Source organism: Hylaeus volcanicus, chromosome 7 (assembly GCF_026283585.1).
Source record: "Hylaeus volcanicus isolate JK05 chromosome 7, UHH_iyHylVolc1.0_haploid, whole genome shotgun sequence".
Taxonomy (NCBI): Eukaryota; Metazoa; Arthropoda; class Insecta; order Hymenoptera; family Colletidae; genus Hylaeus; species Hylaeus volcanicus.
In genome coordinates, this window is record NC_071982.1 from 21663245 (window position 1) to 21682676 (window position 19432).

The window sequence follows — 19432 nt, forward strand, 5'->3', positions numbered from 1 at the left end:
TCCTCCTCCTTCTCCTCCTTTTCCTTCTACTGCTGTTGTTGTTGCTGTTGCTGCTGCTCTTGCTGGTGGTTGTTCGCGGCCGCGGGTTTTGGCGGGTTTCCACGAGCGACGAGCGCGCACACCACTGGCACACACCGCGGCCGCCGTGCATTCACCTCGTCCTCACACCTTGCGCCACCGCTCTCGTTGCCGTCACTGTCGCTCTCGCTCTCGCCGCCGCCACCACTGTTAACGTTATTTTCGGCTCTGTCCTCGACGTCGTTCTCGACCTTACCCTCTCCGATATCTCTTCACCATCAGACTCTCCCAACCAGCGATACCGCGATCGCCTCTCGCCAACTCGAGATCGCGCACCGCGACCAGACCGACGATTCTTTCGCCACGCTACTCTCCGACACACGTGAATATTACACACCCTTGAACTAACCTCGCAGTCCGCCGAACTACCGATTCCTACTCCCGATTCACCGACAAACGCGTGCAAACCGTTCAACGTCCTTTCGCTAGATACAAAATTTGTATCCCCTAATCGCGGAGATACCGCATCTCTTTCACGGGCGAACATGGAGCTCGATCCATGCCGAGTGTTTTACCAAATGTCCGCATCTCCGTTTTGTGGCGCTTCCGATCTCATCTTCCCCTCTCTCCTGCATGCTTTCTCTCTTTTACCGTCGTCTTCGCCTTCGCCAGTTAGCAGGTTTGCCAACAACGACCGTTCGCGATTTCCACTAATTTACACATCATTTTATATATCTTTCTTTCGATGTTACATGAGTTTCGAGAGTCGAAAAGAAACCACATTTTCTCCAAATTTTTTCCAACAAACTAAACAAACTGTATTATTTTAACTTGCGTTGTTCGAAACAGTAACATTTCAACGATATTTCATCCCTATACAGTACATTTCCTTGTACACTACCAGTCTTGTTACCACTTACTGTTTTCGTATAACGCGATTTTTGTTCGTACAACGCGCCAAACGCTAAAGCACGGCAATTCATTCCTCCCGTTCAAAAGATTCCACCAAAAGGAAGACGTTGAAATGCATTTTGGATGACTCAAAATAAGTGACTAATCGAGATTACAAAATTTGAATTTTTTTTAAATTGTGGGGTTACAATCGATCGATTTGAATCTTTTTTTATGTAGTCATTGTATGTTCTTCTACATGGTTTGAACAAAAAGTAATGTATAAATTACCATGCAGGAAAATTTTGAACTAAAATACAGCCATTCTTAAGGCACCTTCTATAACTGATTTACAGAAAGGAATTTTACATATAAAATTCATAAAGTTTCGTGTAATAAAGAGGCAAATGTTTATTTTTGATGAAAGACAGAGTACCTTCTATCTAATAATAAAATATAGTATTATAAAATGGTATTTCATATAGTATATTTACAGCTTATGTGTTAAAACGATAAAGGTAAATATACTGTTTCCTTCGTAATAATGGAAGAAAAACATTCCTTTACATATTTCTAATAGTAACGTAACGAATCTCATCAATAATGTAAATTAATAAATAAATTTAAAACACTCTAGGTAGCGGACTGTTTGTAATTTTTTGTACTCATTAATTTTTTACCGCACATTGCGCATATAGCTTTTTTGTATGCACATGACTGGCAATAATGCGATCCTACTTGATGTACTTTCTGCCTGCATATTCTGCAAGTTGCAAAAGCAGCAGTGTAAGGATTGAATCTAGCCTTTCCCGTGGAGAGTGCTTTATTCTCTCCAACTTTACGTCCTCCGCTTTCGACTGTGTTCCTCGCTCCGCTTTTCCAAGGGTCCGGGGTTATAACTTTTCCCAACTTCTTCTCGCACTTCTCGCAAACCATTCTGAATCACCCTGAAAATTGTAATTCTTAAATGTATTTTTCTACAAATCCAATTTTCTACAAGAAAAGATTAATCGCAGTCTTTTATTTTTTGGGGAGTGGGGGGAATAGATATCTGTAAATTTATTTCATCGATTGTAAGAAATCAGTGATAACAAATACCTAACCTTTCAAACACTATACGTCAAAACGAACACTCAAATAAACATTTGTACACATTCTACGACGTTCTTAATGGTTCCTAATAGAGGGCCTTGCGTGAATCCTCTTATTGACTGTAATTGGTTCTATAATGCGTTCATCAAAGCCATGGATTCAATCAGAGTAGATTAATGAAACATGAATGGTATCAGACAAAACAAAACCACGTGACTGCGGAGCACTTTGTAGATTTATGGTGACTTGACTTGGACTTGACCAAAAGTGGGACGTAGGCACTCAACTGTAATAATAACTACAGTACACTATATCGTGTTATATTATTAACTATTATTCTAATACTGGTCAAGTAACAGCCAGTAGCTGCAGAGAGCGGTCGCATCTTTGAGAGCGGCCACAAAGCGGCTCAGTAAGCGGTGGACTTGGGATACCAACCTACCAACAACAATAACAGTGTTATCAAGTGCTAAGCAATAGAAATAACTACAACTAGTAACTTGGTAACTTTCCCGTCTATAATATTATGGGTCTTTGACTACATAAACCATGGACTGATAATTCCCCCACCACTGCACGACGAAGAGAGGTACACAACCGCAATGTCTCTGTCCTTCGCTGTGATGTCGGTGTTGCTTCCAACTCGCGCACGCGCACTGTCTTTTGCATCAGGAGATTATCAAATACGACTATAAAACTTGGGCCCTTAGTCGCCCTAAAAAATAATAGAGGAATAAAATAAAAGAATTGGGAGCAGACATCGTAATATAAAACTAAGATACGGATTGCAAGATTTAATAGTAAAAATAAGAAAGATGTGAAAATGGAACAGAGATATTATTTTTGAGAACTATTTTCGTAATTTCATAAATGTAATCAGAGGAATTTTATAAGACTGACATATAAGACTGGTCCAGATATCGTAAATAGGTTATTCCAACGTTGCCTTTCGTCGCGTAAAGTCTAACGAATAAATAACGAATAAATCGAAACGAAAATACATTGTAAAGGTGGTTCGTAGCGAATGTCGCGTATTTCGAACTGGGCCTGAGCTTTAGGGTGATGCGTTGCGAATCACGCGATCAACCCTCTAGTCGAAAGTTGCAAGCAACGACAGTGGGGGCTGGAGGAAGAGGGTTGGAGGAAAATTTGACGCTAGGGGTGGCGTACAGTGGCGTACAAGCGCGGGCGCCATCTGCTCGTTCAGTGGCCGACTATCCTCCGAAGACCTGTGTACTCGCGATTCTATTACCAGATTATTGCGACACTTTGTGTGACAATTTGATTCAGTGTATCGTGCTATAACAAAGTGGCCAGTGCACGCTGCGAAACGGACACAAAAAGGTAACTTCCAACCGCGATTTTCAGCGTTTCGAGGAAACTTTACTCGGGTAGCTGCCATCCTCGATGCCAGACACGCGTTAACGTGTTGGATCGATTCCTCTTTCTCGCAAGTCGTGATGCGATGGGAGACTCCGCTGGAAGACCTGATTACAGCCTTTTACACTTGTTTTACCTTTCGCTCGTGCATTCCGTTTTCACGCATCCGAAATTCTTCCTCGTCTTTCTTCCAAAATGGACAATTGGACGTTCGACCAAGTCAAGTTCACCCTCGAAATCTCTAGATAGATAGACGCCTACGACCAAACACCCTTATTTTGTTTTTCTACTAGACGTTTACGTTAAAATATTCCTCGATTTACGCTCTCTTCGAGCATATACCTTATTCGTATTGTGTACTCCTCCTTTTTCAAAGCAAATGCAAATAAGATTGCACGATCGATTCCTACTCGCGACTTTTTCGTCTGCCACGGGAGATAAATTTGATCTTGACTGACGAAATAAGATTTAGATGCGCGATATTATCTTGCTTTTGTTTAGAACATCCGTGCTTTCGACTCTCTTCTATTCCTTACAATTTAACGATGTCACATTGTTCTCTGGCAGTTTTAAATTCCATGTCTCTTACTTGTAATGCGATGTATTCTAATACGTAGGAATATCTGATTCGATAACTAATTTGTAACTGTGGTACAGGTTTCTTGAAACTAACATTATCAACAACTTTTAGGGTGAATTTCGTAAACAGGCAAATTTGCTGACTATGAAATTGTGGATTTTCAAATTTACTTTATAATAAATTCCCAAATGATTCAATTTACGATTAGAATTGTGAAGCGAATAAATAAATCGTTAAAATTAAAATGATTAAATGTATAATAGCTGTATATAAATCAAATTCAATTAGTATTAGCTGTAGTGGAGTATCAATTGAAGTACTAGTTTCTCTAAACAAATTATAAGGCCGCGATAATCTTTAATTTTAACGATTATCATTGAATTATTAATAATTTTGATAACATTCTGACACTAGGGTGTCTAGTTTTATTAATAATCGATTTTCGACGATACAAGTGACAAAAACGATCGTTACCTGAATTTTAGAAACGTGATAACCTAAACTTAAGATTCGTACGTCAAGGATGTAAGATACTAAAAATATTAACTACATAAATATTAATTGAAAATTACAGTTACCTGAATTACAAAATAAAAAGGTATTACCTTAACAGATACACAAATACAAGTTTCAAACTGAATTTATAAATTTATAAATTTACGAATTCCACACGCCTAGGAACTCGATTATGCAATTTTTGTTATATAATTAGAAAATTAAATACGAAAATAATATCGGTGAATTTAGTAAACGTATAACACTATTACAATTAAATTGAATTTACGATTTAAAAAAAGCTATCTGCCCGACTTATCAAAGTTAGAATTTACCCTTTCAGTTGATTTGAATTTTGAGTTAATCCGCTATCCGACTGTTGGTATGATTTGTGCTCTAGAGCACTGTGTTACCGATATAATTACTTTAGAAATGAAAATGTTTTTTCCTTGCTCTTGGGTTAAATGGATTTTGATTTCTTCGTTAATTTTGCGTGCGATAAACTGTTGCATTGAACAAAAAATTATACATGTCGAATTGAATAACCTCCTTTTCGAAGTCTGTTAAAAAGGAAACTGAGTAGAGAAATAGGTTACGAGTGCGTGGAAAACTGATTTAACTAAAGATAAATGGGGACTGTGACACAGTCACTGCGTACGTAATACACGTCTGTGCGAAGGGAACCTCCATACCTATTCACATTCTCCAGATTTGAAGTAATTCGGTCAACCGGTCATGAAAACTATTGAGTAAATCCTCGATGCTACATGTTTCTTTGTGAAAACACAACAGTGAAAATAAAAGCCGGCTGAGCGAACTTCAAAGCGGCGCAGAAGCCAATTAAGAGGGTCGAAAAGGGTCGATTTCTATAATGTATCGACCGTTTTCGAGCCTGTTAATGGGCTTTTGCACCGCGAAAGTAGGACCGAAATAAGGAAGGTCGATTCCAAAAACAAAGGGTACGGTTGACTAAGGTTGTCAAAAGTGGTTCGAAACCGAATTCAACTTGCGACAGTTTAATTGAACGGTTATCGAAAATGACTCGAATGGTGGAGGAGGTGGCAGGTCGATATTTTTTTAATGAACTTGCTCAAAAAATACCAATGCACGGAAAAGTAATCCCTGTAGATAAAGAAGAACCTCGATTACTGCATGCGAACCTCGTTCATTGCACGACGTCTATGAGTGGAGGGGATGGTCGCTAAGCAACAAGTAAACTTGGGGGTAGTAGTGGGGATACACTGTGTTTGATTAGCCCTTACGAAAATAATTATATTTGTAGCACTGCGCTCTCGAACGCAACTTATACCAACAATCGGAAAGGGGATTAACTCAAAATTCAAATCAACTGAAAGGACAAAGAGTAGATAGCTTCTTTTTTAAATCGTAATCTTAATTTAATTGTAATAGTATAATACGTTTACTAAATTCGTTTCTATTACTTTGTATCCAATTTTCGAGTTATGGTATGTAATTCATAGTTCGATCAAATAAATTCATGTTTAAACTCGAACTCGTCTGTCTGTTTTAGGCTTGGACTCGACCTAGATTATGTCTAATTTCTGATTTCAATTTTTGTCGACCCTCGCTCGACACAGAACATCAAACTTAAGTAATTGTTTACGAAGCGATCGCTGATTCAGTAATTATCGTTATTTTCTCTAAAAAAAGAAAATTAGTAGTCCTTTAAAATACTTAAGAACGGTTAATATTTATAGATTGAGAATATCTGCGAGGGTGCAGCACACACTGAACGCGTGCTATACATACACCAGATATTGACACTTTATTCTTCTCGTATCAAAAGTTGAACACCCTGAGAGAAACATGTATCTATGGCAACCTACAGCGCAAGCTTACGCTGCTGGCCAGAAGTGGGGGAATTTGTCATGTTATATGGTTATATCATGGTTGGACAATGCAACACCAGGCCTACGAGTACAAACTCTTGTCGCTGTGTTAAAATGATCGACCATATAAAGCAGTTGATCGAATCTAGGGTTGCGTTACCTCGTTTTCACTGTAAACTAACTTTGAATGATAAATGCTGCAGGGCCGCCTATTTAGGGGATCGTTCCAGGTCACAAAATAATTCCAACTCACAGTTTTTCACATACTAAACAATTAAGAATAAACGCACCTTTTAAACTAGAAAAAGTAGCCTCGAACATAAATAAATTCACGGTGCAACTACCTTACATTCGAAATCCATTAAATTGAGTTCTATCAGAGGTAAGCTGTACAATAGCGAGACGGACTTAAAATGTGCCGATTGTATCTACTGATGCCAGTGACCTCCTATTGATTCCACGCTCAACGAAGCATACCCTCGACCTCCCTCTCGCCCTGCACATACTTTCTCGTCTTTTCTCTCTTCCCCTTTCATCTTTCTTCTTCTCCTTCTTCTTCTTCTTTGTGTTCCTTCTGTTAACGTCTCCACGTTCTCCTCAAATCCACATCGCTTCCTTCTTTTTACCTTTGCCTTGTCCTATTTGTTTGTTTTCACCGAACTCGTGTTTCCCCGTTACACCTTTCTTAGTGTCATTACGCATCGTATTCTGCTTAAAGCGGACCTATCGAGAACAAATTTTTACAAAAATTACTTGGTTTAAATGGACGAAATATACGGTGTAAATAACTTTGTAACCATGTAGCCATGTATCATAGGTCGATGAATTTGTCTAAACGATAAAATATTGCAAGAAAATAATTGCAAGATGAGTGAATTAAATTTAGCAATGAGTTAACGTTGAGGCGCGTGAAAGTATGCGCTGCTAGACAAAGACAAATAGGGTACCGTGTTTTCTTCCTCTTTTTAGTTGTGGTACGGCTGTGATCCAGTGTTGCTTTCTCCTTGCGTCAGTAATGTATCTAATACGACTTTATTATAAAACTGGCGCTCTTAGTCGCCCCAAAGAATGATGGAAGTATGTAAGAATTGGGACCACGCATCGTTTCCTATAGTTACAGTACTGCGCATTCAGCTCTTCTTGTTCGCATGCGCGAGTTGGAAGCAACACTGGAATCACAGTAGGACTGACCCCCCCTACTATAACATTTTGATTAGTATACTATGAACTAAACGCAGCAACGAAGGTGCAAAACAATTTTTTACTTCGTACCTTGTTAATGTTTGTTGTAACAGCATACACAACGTTATAGAACAATATTGGTTATGCATCATACACCAGATTGATTCTACGTACATATCTTATAATGAATATAGTTCCAATGAATTTTACGTGTTCACCATAATCATTTTATAGAGTCCCCAACAAGAATAGCAAAACAACGTTTTACGTTGTCCAAGAGCAAGTTATCCGCGTAGCGTCGTGTATCGAAAATATCAAACGCAGTATATGTATTCAACTATCAATAACTTAATCAATAACTCAGTCGCCAGTTTATGTTTAGGAGTAACCAATTTTATAAGTATCTACTGCATCGTAACGAGAATATTACCAGCAACACATCCATGTGCTTCCAAATTAAATATTTTCCGTCACTTTATCATCATGATGCGTATATCAATAGTTGTATATCATTCTAATAAAGGAATATTAATTTCAACTGAGTAAAGTAACAACATACGTTATTAAATTTTGTTGTGAATTATCTTCAATGTTTCAAAAATCCAGAATAATATTTCTTCTCCAAAAGAATTATTATACATGTTTGAATTCGTCTTTTTATCAGCTACAACGCTACAATAATGAAAATACCTCGTCGCGTTCAAGGAATCATCGATGACCTTGAAATTTCGTAAAATATAACTTTGAGATTTTTCTCACGCAGATATATATTGAATAATTAGCAAGGTTTTAAAGTTATTTTCAGTAATGATGTTTTGATGTATTGATATGTTGTAGAATGGACAGGCTGTTTAAAGAGATGAATGTGGCGTGGCGATGACAAGCCTGATCTTGGAAAACGCAGACTTGAACCGACTTTTCCCGAAATGTCGGCCTAGGGGTGGCCCACCCCCGAGTCCGGGGGCCTCCACGCAGATCAGTCAGCCGCATGAAAGCCTCTGCCAGAAGGAGGCCGCCTCTGTTACCACCAGCCTCGCAAGCACATTCGCGACTACGTTTGCAAATACTCTCACGACCACCCGCGCAATCGCCTCCAAGAACACACATTCAAACCACTCACGTGAGATACCTGAAGACATGATCGACCTCGAGCGCGACATCTCCGATAGGTAAAGCTCGCCTCGACCTATAGATCGTTACCCTTCACGGAACACCAAATCAAACATAGTACTCGATCAACACTAAAATATTAAAAAAGAAAATAAATATTTGCCAAAATTTGAAATAATAACTAAATCGTAGAATGATTAAATTCGAAACTGGTTGAAGCTGCAAAAACAGTTTCCAGGCTATCCTCTGTGTTACGCTGCTTTGCCGACGAAAATTCAAGTCACGTGTGTAACATCCGACGATCGAAATTTGTTTTGCTATTAATATTATAATATTAATATCGCAAAATATTCCTGGACATGCAAATCTGCAATTGCAACATATAAAAGAGCAAAATGATACAGTAAATATACACGCCTACGATCAACCATTATACTTCTCTAATACTCAAATTATGTTTGCATTCTACAGGACAACAAGTATGGTGTCCGGTTTCGCAGGCGAGAGTCAGTTATCCGTTGGTATCAGCGGTGGGAATGGCAGCGTCAGTGGGCCACTTGGAACATTTAGTTCGCTTGGGACGCTTAACACCAAACCGCTTTCCTCGAGCTCTTCGTCTGCCTCTGGGCATAGCGAAGATGCGCCGCAATATGGTAGCCTTCCAGGTAGCGATCATCAGGGTCACTCACAACAGGATGACAGTGGGCCTGAAGAGAGCCCTGTATACATCTTAACATCTGCCAAAGGTGACCGCAGCTATAAATTAAGAGATTCCAGGTGAGCTATTTTGGAATCATTTTTTCATAATTTTTCAATTTTCCAACACATTATTACAAAATTGTAATTACAAATAACTACAATGTCTTTTGCAAATATTACCTTACGACCAGCTTTTATCAGAACATTTAGCTAAAGTAGATAAGGCTGAACTTTGTCTCAGGGGCCCATTTGTTTTTGTTAAAACTTATCAAATCGTATAGTTTTTCACCTGAAAAGTCCGAAAATGCAAGTTAAAAGTTTAGGAATCCAATAGTTTAAATAATGTTTTAGTTTAAACACTATTAACTCTATCTCAACATTTCTGTCATTATAGTATAATATGTTGTTTTTAATCGCTTCTAAAGTTCTTCGAAGCATCTGCAATTTTTACATCCACTGCTGCTCTTGATGTTTCTTTGACGAGTCGATAAATTTGTCAATGATCATCCAATCGAATCCAAGTATAGTATACAATGGATATTAGGTTAAGTGAGCGTTTGACGTTGTCGAGTGTTTTATCTATTCTAATAACTGAAAGAAATATATCGTACATGCAAATTGAATGTAACAGCGATGATAAAATGTGAATAAAACAGGATCGTTAAAGGAGCGTGAGTGATATACATAAGAGTAAATCATTTAGTCGCGGCACTGTAAAACTCACCTTCCCTCTTTGTTTACACAATTCTGAGGGTGCACTCAGGTGCATTCTGCATTCTCGAGTCATTTAAAGATGATTCAAGTTTAAATGCATGATAGTTCGATGCATTTATTAAAAACTTATTTCCACGAACGAAATGATGTAACGTTCAATTATAAAATTAAGTTATAAATTTTAAAATGTAGTTTTATGTAATACATTTCAGTACAAGTGTTTGTTGGGTAGGACTTTTAATGTTTCTATTTAATCTATTAAATGACAACACATTAAATAGTCGACGCGAGTTTGCTAGGTCTCCAAAAATTTATAAATATGGTTCGTTAATGCAATGCATACCGTGTGACGATTTCCATTTCGTTGCTAAGGATTTCAAGAAACTATGAATTAAATAATATTTTAATAAATTTGCTTAATCGTTTAACGAATCTCTTCGGTCAAAAATAAACGTGACGTGAATGTTATTAAAAGCGTGAGTTAGTGTTTGTTTATAACCTTAAAAACATAAATATCATTTTTTTTTGTCATTTTAATAATTAATATTGTTTTACTGTACTTGTAATTTATATAACAGCAATATTACTCTTATTTCGTAAGAAATGTTTAATTGCAAATAGTCAAGTAATTGTGCAATTAATTTTTGCTAATACATATGTTTTAGTATTTTGTGCATTAATATAGTTACTATTCTACAAATGTTTAATTTGTAAACGAAACATTATTTACCGCTAGAAACTTAGTAAATTTCAAAAGAATTATACTTTTTCTAATGATACGTATTGTTTTTAGAATTATAGAAATTGCTGGCGGACGAGAAGTTTTCTCTCAAAGTAGAGGTAAAGTCGCAGCTAGGAAATCACGCTTTCTCGCTGCGTCAAATTCCTTAAATAACGAAGATATTCAAATAGATAACAAGCTATCCATTAAAAGAAATAATAAATCTCCGAACACGCAAACTATATGGGAATTAAGGAGTCGGTAAGTAGACAATTTTTAGTTACAAATAAATTTTAGTTGTATTTGTATTTATAATTACATGAATTTAACTACTATTACTACTATGTATTTAATAAATAATTTTATATCATTTCTAGATGCGGCGACACAAGGAAGCAGCGTTCTAACAGGGAAGTAACTGAAACTGTATTTGCTTCTGAAATACATTCGGTGCGGCATAATTCAACAAAATCAATCCTTGACTATGATTCCCCAAAGAGCAATCACAGTAATCGTATTATTAATTATGACTCAATTTTGAATAGCAATAATGTAGAATACAATGTACCAAAAAATATTATGGAACTCGATTATGGATTGTCCAAGAGTTGCATAGATTACCAGTCGAATCATACAACGCCAGCGAGAAGTATGGCTATCGTCAGCGACGGTGAAGTTGTCGTTTTCGACGATATCGATGATAATTGGCAAAATTTGAGACTAGATTTAACTTCTAATAATACCAACCAAGTTACGTCGACTAATTTAAATCTCGAGTCTGAAGAGTCCCAGAGAGGTCGTATTCCTCCTGAACCTCTAAGTTCTAGCATTGGAAGTACTCCAAGCCCGACAACGGCATATCATCGTAATACTTCAGAGTTTTTTAAGGTATTCCTCAGTTTTGTTTCTCGAGTTTTTTAAATTTTATTATTAAGTTAAATGTTCGATGTAAGCTAAATTATATCTACTTCTAGGTAATTACACCAGCTAGCGATTGCGAAGTAGATTCACCATCATCGGAACGTAATCACAAAGTAGCAAGAGTAATTGGTGAATTACCGATAGCACAGTATTCTGAAAGTCCGAGACGTTACGGGGTCCGTGATACTCAGCTTCCTTGCCTTTTATCATCGCCATCTGTATACATGACGCCGAGACCTGGATTTCCACAGAGAGTATTGCCAACAACACCAAGTCATAATGAGGTATATTTGAATATTTATAATTTGATATTATTCTCAGAAATAATGATTGGTAATAAAATTTAATTTACTTTTATTTCAAAAAGGAGAGTACTTCTACAGAAATCATCGTAGAAAAGGCTGTGGTAGAAACAAATATGAATTACTCTGATGATCAAACTGTGAATGTCTCTCCCCCATCTCCAAAAATCGAAGATGAAGAAGAAGACTCTATGAAACCATCGACTTTGCCCATAGACAATATAAGCAATCTTGTATCGTCGGGTGGTAGTACATTCGATTATTTATATGAATTCTCGGAGACGCGAAAAGTGCTCGAGGAATTTTTTAAGTGTCCACCGCCAACAAAAGAGAAAGAGAACAGTACCGAATCCTTTCCATTTCAGGTATGCATCTATTGCTTACTATTGTTATCTACATAATAACGTATAACTGTATTTGTAATTTTATTTTGTATCGTACGTGTTACTGAAGGATCTTGATTACGAATTACGGAGGCAAGGTGGAAGTGCATACGTTGGTCAACGGTTAGCCAGTGGTCCGCCAACAACAGAAGAAGTGCTAGTACACGAATCTCCCAAGAAACAAAGAATCGACTTTCCACAAAATGTAAGTGTGATTTTCTTCAGTCGAAAGTACAAGCGGTCGAGGTGATTCGAATACAACCATTTATTTGTTTGTTAGACTGGCGAACACGAAAACAATTTCTTAGATCTTTCGGTTGGTACTGGGAGTAGCGAAGATCTGGGGGAAACAGAGGTTGGATTACAAGTCGGACATTCCCGTAATTTTACTTTGAGTCCCGAAACGACTGACTGCGATAGCAACTGTGGTGACCTCGACAGCGAAGTTTCTTTAATGATGATGGATAACGAATTGATACCAGCCAGCGGGCTTCTCGGCTCAATGGGCGACCTAGGAAACAATTCTGATCCATTGAGAATATATACCAGTATGCCTGTCCTCGAGGATGGCTTGTCCAGCGGTCATGCCAGCGATACCGATAACAATAACCCAACTGTGATGCTGATGAAACGACAAATTAACGAAATTGAAAAGGAGATTATTCAGAGAAGTCGCGTTAATGACACTAGTTATCCTACTGCAACCGAAACTGACTCGGTCGGAAAAGAGCTTCCCGGTTTAACCGTCAACAAAGATATTTTACATTCTCTAAAAACTTCCTCGCCTGACCTGTTCATTCCGAAAAAAGAGAATTCGTACGATACAAACGAGCTACAGTTCGATGGTTTGGACCCCCTTGGCACACCTCCGCCACCTGCACCTCAAGCTAGGCAAACTGTCAGTTTAGAAATTGGTGGCGAGGTTGAGGCTGCCATCAAAGATATCAGAATGGCTTTACAGAGGACTAAGACTTTACCCGTCAAGTCTTCGACGGAAGAACCACTTGAACCCAATGTCAGTCCAATTTGGATACCAAGGTATTTTACTTTCTTTTGTTCAAGTTCATGTTCAAGTCCAAGTATTGGTACAATTTTGATACGCAGTGTACTCTTATATCACACATTTATCTTTCTCCTTATCCTATACAAATAAAGTAATTGTTCTTCTTTAAGTACATCTAATTAAAATTTAGTATATCGGATGGCAGGCGGAGAATTTGCGTAGAAAACAACAGCGAAGAATCGGAAGTTCGACACGCGGGCGAAGATGCAGATGTCGAGAACGAAGAAGGTCCAGACGAAGAGGAGGCAGACACCGATCTCGAGACTGATCGATTACTTGGCCAGCAAAGAACAGACGATCAGGGTTTTTACGATGACAAGGTAAGTACGATAGAAATTTTAATATACTTCATTGTTCATTTCATAATATTTTATTAAAAGTAATGTTTCTACACGGTTTTTTACCGATTTGAACATTAGGCATCGCTATCACACTTCTTCTGTTTAGCGTTGCAGAAACATTAGAAATGCGATAACGTTGCTTAACACTTTTAGCATGAATTACAAATCTTTTTAATGGAATAGTAAGAATAAATTAATTGTTATATATGTATAAAGTGAGATCCTTAAAGTCCGATTGATTTATTTTTTTATGGAAGTTTACATGAAAAACATGAATTACAAAGATAATTTTTGAGGACCAAAAGTTCTAAATATTAAGATTAGATTCCTCCAGACTCGCTTAACGCTGACGCTTCTTGATAATAAAAGAAATAATCCTCTTACGATAAGTTATTATTAATAACTATATTATTGCTTGTAGTTCAAATTATGAATTTCCTTATGCTAAGCAGTAAAACTTACGAGTACATCGTACAGTGATAGTATACATATCTAGTCGTACCAACAGTTAAACAGTAATAAATGATTATGTACCTTGGTTATCCTTTCGAATCCAGTAAGGTAGATCACGTACATTTGAAAAAGTTTTTGTTTAAATAATTGCAAGATCAACGATTCTCACGTTGTACAAACTGAATCTCATAATTTTAGTCTGTTCATTTAGTAGTAACAAATGTATTTTTTCAAGATTTCAATCCTTTATATGGTGATCTAAAAAAGTTACAATAATCATAAGTATGATTTATCACGTTGAAAATATAATATTATATGTCCGATGAAATAAAAAAGGATTAAATGATGAAAGAAACTGTGCGATGCGTATAAAAATTGAGATGGGTTGCTTGAGCAAATATATTTAATCGACTAACATGACATAAATGTAATTGGTGTTACATAGGGGTGGAGGAAGCCTAAGACTAGGACAATGTTACCACCGATGAGTGGGAAACTGTCGACTCCTAAACAAACTCCCCCGAAAAGCCTCAGTGTCGCTCCGGTAGAAAGCCCGCTAGCATCTTCAGAACCTTTAGCTTCGACCTCTGCCTGTGTCTCCACTTCCGCTTCTGCCTCTATCTCACCTCCGCCAGTAGTTTCCGTAATTAAATCACCGCCGTCCGATCGTGATGTTACCACTCCCACGCAAACCACGTCGAGTCCACAGAAGACTCCAGCAAAAAATTCTCCCTCGTCCCCTCAGAGTCTCAAGGAATCCAGCAACAAGGTGAAAAAGGTGCCCTTTCAATTAAATTACACAAACCTATCTTCTTCTTCTTCTATTCTTTTTCTGCTACTGTTGCTGCTGCTGCCTACTGCTGCTGATGATGATGATACTGCTATCGCTCCTTCTTCTGTTCTCTTAGTTACTCTTGTTGTTAGTAGTATCGCAATATATACAGTTACAGAAAACCTTATGGGAATTCTTATGGAATCCTAGTCTTATCCTTCGAATAAGTAGAATCACTACAGTTTCAATTAGCAAAAAATTCGAATGCAAAGATTGCATGTTTCCCATTTTCCTTTTCATATAATTCAACTCTTTGTAATGTAACAAACATCTTAGCGAAAGCTAATGACCTTATATATAAGCATAAACAATTAATAAACACATTGCATGAATAGAGCTTAAAGAGGATCGGTTATGTGACATGCGAAAAGCACGTAGTCGTGATATTGTTTAACGTACTCTTATTTGTAACGTGCATAATATATACAAAATTTTGTGTTTCACAGGACAAAGAAGAAAAGAAGAAAAGCAGAAATAAAGAAGGTAAAAAACAATATTCCTTATGTTTTTTTTGCGAATACAAGCATAATTATAAATGACTTTGTTATTCATCATTACTTTTCATACGTATCTTTCATAAGAGTAGTGTTAATAGATTGGTTAGACTTTAGCGATGAAATAATGCAGCGATACAATAATATAGAAAATATTATAAAATATAAATGATAAAATTATACAAACATCAGATAATATAGAAAGCATTACAAAGAAAGAGCAAAAGAAAATGTACATATGAAACTCTGTCGATTGTACATTGAATCGTGTGAAATTTCTCTAGCTATACAATTATACAAACCGATACATTCTGCACTTTTTATTTATCAAATGTGTACTAATGAACAAATAACAAATATTTTCTTTTAATCGCTGCATTCCTATCGGGCACATTCGGTAGGTAGTTCTAAAATAATTTTATGGTCACGCGAAATTACGATATGCTGAGATGTTTGACGCAAGATATATGAACAATTTTTTGGTAGAAGTCTTGAAGTAGAGACGAAGCGATAAGTATTTGAAAGTTGATAGTATATACTATAATTAAAAAAAAATATATACTTTGTTTTGAAGAAGTAGTGGATTAAATTAAATAATGGATCATAATAATTAATCGATTGATAAAATAAATTTGTTGTATTTTGACCATTTATTAAAACCTACAGTTTTTAAACATAGTTGTTGCTTGTTGTCGCTAAATATTAACGTCGCTGAACGCTTGTAAACACCGAAGTCCGTATCTCCTTAGCCATTACTCGTATTTGTCCATTGGATTAAAAACGTCATGGGATTCAGTAATTGATATTTAGAGATTACAATCACTTTGATAAGATGTATACGATATACGATTTTTTTCCGTAACGCGCTGTATCCCTATTTATTCTTTCAAGTATAGTCATCCTCGTTGGTCTTCTTGCACTTTCTACAACACTAAAAATATTTATAGTATTTCGGTGGAACAGCGATATATTTTCTATGATTTCAATTGAAAATTGTATTATATACCTATTCCTGTTTTTGTTATGCAAATTATTTATATATTTCGACGAGGACACGAGAAGCATGCAAAATAAAGAGAATTCAAGAAGAATAGCTCGGCAAATTATTAAATTTCTTTGTGTTAATTATAACAGATAACTAGATTTGTATCAAAAGATTTTTATCAAAATAGAAGAATAAGAGTGAAGTGGCGTGTTTATTTTACAAGTTAAGTGATTGTTCAATTCAAGTTCCATTAAAGGGGATAAGTGGCTATTGGATTAAAGTTGTCAGATGCAACAGAGATGCAACTGTAAAAGTGAAAATGTATTAACATAGGAGATACGGATATCGTGTTGGAAGATACTTTGAAAAAAGAAAACAAAAAACAGAACACTCGTACATATAAAGTAGCCTTGAAATGGCTATTCAAATAACGTTGTTTAAACATAAAAGAAATAAGTGAAGAAAGTAAAAATGGACCATATGGAAATTTCTGTTCCTGTATCTTCGATCAGACTTCTTCGATCTGCGCTTGACTATTTATCAGCGTTCGGTTGCTTGAATAATGAAAGATTCAACGACAGAGCTAAATGGTGCCTTTCTGCGTCTATTTCAGCACTTCTGGATGATCCTTCAGTTTTAATCGAGGGAGTACTATTTAGAGCAAGATATCTCGGATCTACTCAGCTGGTCTGCGAAGGAGAGCCTACCAAATCGACTCGCATGTGCCAGGCTGAGGAAGCCGTCTCTAGGATAAAGGTACGCCTATGTTTATCTTATTATACGTTTGCACTTTATGCATCCTCCCTTTCGGCCGCTTTTCCTTCATGGCTATATGTTTATATTTACTCTGGTTATTCCATGTTAAATTAAACAATGTCGAAAATCGAAACTTGTACAACCTTGTCGCATCGTCGAGCAACGACTGTATGTTCACTTTTTTCAACAATAAGCCAGGATCTGTCGAATAAGCTTTCTAGACAAGTTCAAACGACTAGCTTATACTCTTTTCGGTTGGTACTCTTCTATATCGATAGATTTACTCATTTTATTGCACACGCATTTTCCACAGACTCTCCGCACAATTATATCGTAAACAGAAAGTTGCGGAACACATTAATTAGATGCCTTGCACTACCTATGAACTTCGGTGTCTAACTTTTTCATCGCATTTAAGTTAAATGCATGCCAAGTAAATGTTTCATTTCCTGATGAGTGCCAAACTGACCTTTTTTCGACGTACTCCTTTCTCAACTACTTTTGTTTATCGTATAAGACCAGGCTCTCTTAAGATCCTGGTTGCGTGGCTCCCTCCTGATAAGACATGTCCAACTCGATCCCTGAACAGGCAGTTTCTAAACCCATCCACGAGCAAAGGTACCACGATGCAGTACTCTACGACTGCTAGGGTTGCGTGTACACAAGGACATCGTTAAACAACTAGAAGACGGAAACCACTTCTTTCTTTCAGTATCGTTATCGTTAATTTGCCTCTTCGGTTAAACCTGAGAGTTTTTTTTTTTCTTTTTGATAGATTAAAATAGACGAATTAAATGATTATAACGCAACGACGCTCAAAGCCATCCGAGATTAGATACGAAACGAGTGATGAACATAATTTTCCAATTATAAGCAGGCTTCCCAGGATTTAAAATCTGTCATTGATTTTACACGAAGAATTTATGAATATAATCATTGCTTTGGGCGAGATTTCGAAAGTCCGTTAGGAAAGAAAAACATGGTACTTTGATAAAGACACCGCAAGACGTTATTTAAAACTAGATTCTATTTCTATTTCTCTATTTTTATATATATATATATAAAATGTGTATAGAATTGTTTCAGTGTCTCGATTGATTGAAGCCGCATTTATTGGCAATTTCTTGGGGAATATTTGAACAAAAGTAAACGAAGTATAAAAGATTGATTTAGATAGTTCGTAAGATTGATTATATTACGTAAAGCAGTCTGAATGTTTTATTATAGCCACCCCTTCCCCGTGCTGTTACCACCACCACTTGACCACCGAACACAACTTTCATGTGACTTTAACGTTTCTCTGTGTTAGTTTGAGAATAGGAGCTGGATAAAATAGTATCGAGTTGAAGAAATCGAAGGTTCTCAATGTTGAAACGTATAGAAAGAGATAACAAACGGAAGAATATACGAACAGCGATACAACATTGTCCATAAAATTCTGATCAAATTTAATAATCAATTAGGATATGAATTACGAAGAACGAAGAGCAGTGGCAAAGTGTAAGCGTTAATATCGAATTGTATTCCTTTTTTCATTATTAAGAAGTTCAACGAAATATTGTAATATTATGCTTGATATTTTCGATAATGTTTCACCGGGGAAACTATCTTTATTCGGCTCCTTTATGACTATTTTTCTTCTGTATAGTTGTCTGGCCTTCTTTGCTTCGTAGATTGTACGCAGCACTATACCTTTCTCTGCACGATCGTGTATTATACAAAATTCGTGTAATATATGTCATACTAAACGGCCAATTATAACGATAAGAATCCGTGATATTAGTACGGGTCGTATCCCATAATTTATAATATTTTCAGACACGTTAGGCGCTGTTTGTAATCGATTATAATACGGAGTAATTGCGTGTGATTCGTATTTCTTGATCTACGTGACGCCGATGACAGAAATGATACAAAGTGCTGTATTGTTAAAGCAATTCTAAATCATGTAAACACTTCAAATACGAACTGTTAGTTTTCCAACTTATTTATTGTACAAACTCGAATGCTTTATTAGTGCATCGGCAATTCTACCATAATACCGATCGTGTGCAAATATGTTCGTCCAATGAAAAATATGTACCGTCACAAGAATAAAACAAAATCTAAATATACAGAGAGTTTCGGGTTCGCAATAAACTTTAGAAGCGTGTAGAAGATTATCCAAAAC

The 19432-nt window shown here is 36.6% G+C and overlaps 2 protein-coding genes and 2 long non-coding RNA genes across 18 annotated transcripts in view; 1 reads left to right on the forward strand and 3 right to left on the reverse strand.

Annotated features, from left to right (window-relative positions):
* The first annotated feature begins 12 nt into the window (after positions 1-12).
* The window catches only part of LOC128879428 (uncharacterized), a 26614-nt gene continuing 7194 nt past the window's right edge, over positions 13-19432 (forward strand). For 2 of the 12 annotated variants that reach the window (XM_054128563.1, XM_054128564.1), the window contains exons 1-13: positions 3165-3345; positions 8326-8657; positions 9070-9375; positions 10805-10993; positions 11110-11620; positions 11707-11937; positions 12021-12320; positions 12409-12543; positions 12619-13376; positions 13532-13721; positions 14641-14973; positions 15474-15510; positions 17120-17262. In XM_054128563.1, coding sequence (XP_053984538.1) covers positions 8365-8657; positions 9070-9375; positions 10805-10993; positions 11110-11620; positions 11707-11937; positions 12021-12320; positions 12409-12543; positions 12619-13376; positions 13532-13721; positions 14641-14973; positions 15474-15510; positions 17120-17262 — 3426 coding nt within the window. In that variant the 5' untranslated portion in view covers positions 3165-3345; positions 8326-8364. Of the gene's footprint in view, positions 401-3164; positions 3346-8325; positions 8658-9069; positions 9376-10355; positions 10488-10804; positions 10994-11109; positions 11621-11706; positions 11938-12020; positions 12321-12408; positions 12544-12618; positions 13377-13531; positions 13722-14640; positions 14974-15473; positions 15511-17119; positions 17263-19432 lie in introns of those variants that run through there. The other 10 variants (XR_008457633.1, XM_054128553.1, XM_054128554.1 and 7 more) reach the window with 9 other exon arrangements.
* Positions 1300-2391, reverse strand: LOC128879434 (cysteine-rich PDZ-binding protein). The gene is made up of 2 exons (XM_054128571.1): positions 2013-2391; positions 1300-1856 (listed from the first exon to the last, which is right to left on the reverse strand). The coding sequence occupies exon 2, from the start codon at positions 1843-1845 to the stop codon at positions 1543-1545; it is 303 nt and encodes a 100-aa protein (XP_053984546.1). The 5' UTR covers positions 1846-1856; positions 2013-2391; the 3' UTR covers positions 1300-1542.
* Positions 5126-9208, reverse strand: LOC128879435 (uncharacterized). 4 transcript variants are annotated; one of them, XR_008457638.1, is made up of 4 exons: positions 8809-9208; positions 8618-8729; positions 6227-7029; positions 5126-6117 (listed from the first exon to the last, which is right to left on the reverse strand). It is a non-coding gene; the product is annotated as an uncharacterized LOC128879435 (long non-coding RNA). The 4 variants fall into 4 exon arrangements; XR_008457637.1 differs by having other exon boundaries at positions 8609-8729; XR_008457636.1 differs by having other exon boundaries at positions 8618-9208.
* Positions 9215-10347, reverse strand: LOC128879436 (uncharacterized). Its single transcript, XR_008457639.1, has 4 exons — positions 10022-10347; positions 9665-9888; positions 9478-9586; positions 9215-9354 (listed from the first exon to the last, which is right to left on the reverse strand). It is a non-coding gene; the product is annotated as an uncharacterized LOC128879436 (long non-coding RNA).

Bases quoted from the DNA above. Each gene is read 5' to 3' on its own strand.
- LOC128879434 (XM_054128571.1), bottom strand. From the start codon at position 1,845: ATGGTTTGCGAGAAGTGCGAGAAGAAGTTGGGAAAAGTTATAACCCCG.